The sequence below is a fragment of a genome, unplaced genomic scaffold (assembly GCF_019419815.1).
Source record: "Pyrus x bretschneideri cultivar Hongxiangsu unplaced genomic scaffold, Pyrus_bretschneideri_v1 Contig37, whole genome shotgun sequence".
NCBI lineage: Eukaryota > Viridiplantae > Streptophyta > Magnoliopsida > Rosales > Rosaceae > Pyrus > Pyrus x bretschneideri.
Window position 1 is genome coordinate 4328066 of NW_025999690.1, and position 3992 is coordinate 4332057.

At 41.5% G+C, this 3992-nt stretch overlaps 1 protein-coding gene across 1 annotated transcript; it reads right to left on the minus strand.

Annotated features, from left to right (window-relative positions):
* Nucleotides 1-1068: 1068 nt before the first annotated feature.
* LOC103931741 ((R)-mandelonitrile lyase-like) lies at nucleotides 1069-3650 on the minus strand. Its single transcript, XM_009341261.3, is given in 6 exon segments — nucleotides 1069-1463; nucleotides 1569-1879; nucleotides 1881-2371; nucleotides 2374-2524; nucleotides 2526-3085; nucleotides 3454-3650. Coding segments are annotated over 6 exon segments (1680 nt in total). The 5' UTR covers nucleotides 3566-3650; the 3' UTR covers nucleotides 1069-1408.
* Between the last annotated feature and the right edge of the window lie 342 nt (nucleotides 3651-3992).

Here is a 3992-nt window from a genome sequence, read left to right on the forward strand (position 1 = left end):
CTCCATGCGACATTGCATTATTGATTGTGACATCACTTGACAGTAAACGTTGTTTATTGTTCTTATATAAAATGTTATTATTGTTCTTATTTTTAAGTTTCTCTCTCACTTTGTGCGATTATAATTTTCAATTAATTATTATTGTTCTTATTTTAAAGTGTTTATTTCTCTGACCAAATATAATTAATTAATTTAGAAGCTAGACTAAGATACCTATAGTCTTGGAAGACAAATTATGAGTCATGAGCTGGGCTTGAATGTGAATCTGCCCGTGAACTTGAGCAAGTGCATGCATCTTTCTTGTTACAAAGTTGCATAAACAAATTATTAAAGAGAGAGTAGGTACACCTACTGCAAGAAATAGCCAACGTTGTATTTGCTTTTTAATTCCACAATCCTGGTTTTGTTTTTAAATCACTTGAAACAAAACTTCACCAAAATGATTATGATTTATGAGTAAATGAAATAAAGAGTGAGAAAGATATGAAATAGTGAAATGCAAGTGTATCGTATATAAGGAGAGAGACACAGACAAACCGTGACATGCATGGATTTATACTTGTCAAAGTAGAAGTAATTGTTGTATTTGTTTGATTTTATGGAAGTTTATTTTTAGCTACATCTCCTGGAATTCGGTTTTAATCTCACTTTGCTCTCTATAACTTAAAAGTTGTCACTTTACTCCCTGAAACTCAACATTGGCTTCACTTTGCCCCTTGGAACTCGATTTTGATCCCATTTTGCGCTAAAACTTGATATTGTTGAATGTTAACACATACTAGAGATTTATGGTCAACTTTATTGCATATTTGGCATAATCTTATTAGATGTTTTGTCCCACATATGTTTTAGGAGGCGATCTATAAATTCCAAGGAGAAGAGAGAGTTCACAAGTCAAAGTGAAACAAATATTGAGTTTCATGGATTAAAGTTGTGACTTTTGAGTTATAAGAGGCAAAGTGAGATCAAAATAGAGTTCCAAAAAGCGTAGATAAAAATAAGCCTTTCATATATACTTTGATTTGTATCATAAATAAAAGCCCAAAGGAACCAAGAGATGCATTCTGGCCCAAAGTTGCAAGCCCAACAGACTTGGTCTTAATTCCTCGTGTATTTTGAAGTGCTCATTCCTTGTGAAATTTCAAAAACAGGATTAAACTCCCAAACAATTTAGCTTTGCAAGAACCCTAATTAATCCCAGAGGTTGAAATTTCAAGTACAATATTTCGAACAGAAAACTGTACAATTCGCTCTTCCAGTTCACAGTTTTATACGAAAGAATGAACCAACATACTAACTCTTCGGACCCGAAAGCACCATCTATTCTTCATCCACAAGAAATGACACCGCAGCTGCTAAACAATGTAATAGATGATCAGCGCTAAGTATGTCAAAATATAATAGATGATCAGTCGATCATCTTATATTCCTTTCGGTCTTTCATTATCCTCAGCCCGACATATCTGCCAAAATTGGATCAAAGAAAGTAGTCAGTTTTCGAAAACATTTAATTGTGCAGAATTACAAATGCAATGACATTGTTAGCAGTGCTTTGTGGATACACTTACCTCCCAAGCATCATAAGAGTAGCCTGAGGATTTGTCCCTGGTGATATACCGAATGTTGAACCATCGACAACTCTGAGAGCATCAGTACCAATGACCCGGAAATCACCATCAACCACCTTCCCCAAAATGCAGCCCCCATGGTAATGCCATATGGTGCTAACAGTGTGGCGACAGAAATCTGCCATCAGCTCATAGTTCGATTGGTCTACAGGCAATGCAGGTCCCACAAACCTAAAGTCTTTTCTCCCAAACCAGCCCTGGAACTTGAAATCCTCCATAGACCTGGTCTTGAGTATATCACCAATCTTGCGCAGTCCCATTCACACACCTGTGCACATCCACCGGGTTGCTGAAGTAGTTGAATCGAACAATTGGGTTCACCCTGACATCTGTGGAATCCAACCTCAGAGAACCAGCTGAGGCTGGCCCAATGGTCTTCTCCATGAGGGTTGCCACAGTGAGGTAGAGAGGTGCGGATGGTGTCCGAATGAACACAGACATTGCAGGTGATGCAAAAGGGATAACATTGGAGGCTGCTTCAATGTAAGCTCCTGATTCAGTAATTCCCACAACTTGTATCAGTGAGTGCTCCAGTGGAAATGGTGGCACAATTGAGATGCCATTTCTTGGGTTGTCATAGAGATATTGCCCAACATAAGGAAGATGATGAGCCACTGGAATCCCCCATGACGAAAGATAAGGCCTTGGGCCAAAACCACTCAGCAGAAGCAGCTGTGGACTTCCGATGGCACCAGCTGATAGAATAACCTCACCATGTTCACGTAATACAGCGTGGTGATACTCCCAACTCTGTCACGAAAAACAACACCCACTGCAGACTGCCTTGATGCTGGAGACGGCATAGTTGAAGCCAACAGAATCCTCTCCACACTGGCATGAGTCACAACTTTGATGTTAAGTGGATTTGCATACTTGAGAAGATCTGCGGCACTGTGTCCTCCTTCCCAAAGTGTCAAATGTCGAACCACCAATCTTGGTCCCCATCGCATGTTCCAAATCGAACCCGTTGTAGGGTTCAACACCAGCTTCCAATAACCCATCTCGAACTGCCGATTGCCAAGTCCTCAGCTCTGGCCTAAACACAATTGCCCTTTCAACCCACTCGTACGACTCATTCACCATTCGGAGATCCCAATCGACACTGGTTTTGGTGTAAAAGTCCTGATCTGCACGGCTGTAGAAACCAGCATTTATGGCACTACTGCCTCCAAGAATGCGGCCTCGGACATTTGCGACCCCTTCTTCGGATGTGAAGGCTTGAGTAGGCGAGTCAAAGGAGTTGACATCCATGAGTGTGGCCAAGAAACCCTCTCTGGTCATCAAGTTTCGATTTCCATAAGCAACCCCACCCCGCTCGAGCAGGAGCACTCGGAATCTAGATGATAATGTCGCAGCCAAGGGGCATCCTGCAGTGCCACCTCCTACAATAATGTAGTCGTAATAATCTTCTGTTGGAAAATCGGTGGCGTTGATAACAAATTTGAGGTAACTAGGCTCTGCAGATAGAACAAAAAAGAATCAGACTCCGATTGGTTCAAAGAGGCATTAAAGCAAACACATATGGAACAGAAATTACCCTCTGTTTGTTTACCAAGAAAACTCATAGCAAACAAACAGAATTTCAGTAACTTGGCTTTGTAAAAAACAGAGAAGAATTATCCTGTTTGGTAACCCAGAAAACTCACTGAAAAGACAAATTTCCAAGAATTGAAAGCATGCGACATGGAAATCAAACTTATAGCTATCTACAAAAAACAGAGGAGAGTTAACTCCTCGCATGCATTCAGAAAATAAAACCAAAAAGAACGAAGAAATTCGGTACGAATCAAAAGAAAACGGAGAGAGCGCAGCGAATCTCAGTTACCCTGATGAGGGCGGTGCGAGCTGCGCGTCCGGGCGTCGGCGACAATGGCGTTGAGAAACACGAACAAGAACGCCGAGTGCAGAAGAAGACAGAACGATATGGGCCTCCCCATCGTTATGATTTTCCCGGCGTTTCCTGGAGGAGAGAGAATTTTCTCAGTGTTTCTTTGAGAAGAGAGAAAGGGAGAGGGGGAGGGAAGACAGTGCCTTCTTGATTTAACATTCAGTTGGAAGATCGTTATTTAGCGGCAAAATGCGTCAATCCCATGCGTCCGTGAGTAATAGAAGCCCATCTGCATTACTCAATCACTAGCCGTTGAATTTACGAGGATCCGATTTCTCATGAAATACAGGGGTAAGATCGTAATTGTGTGGGTCGATGGGGTAAATGCCTAGTTGGATCTCCGCCGTTAAACACGAAATTCAATTGTAGTTGCAACTCGGTGGAGTCCGCCGATCAAAACGACGTCGTCTCGAAGCAAAGCAGTCATCGCACTTTCAAACCCAATTGAACCTTGTGTCGTGTACAGTATCTACTTA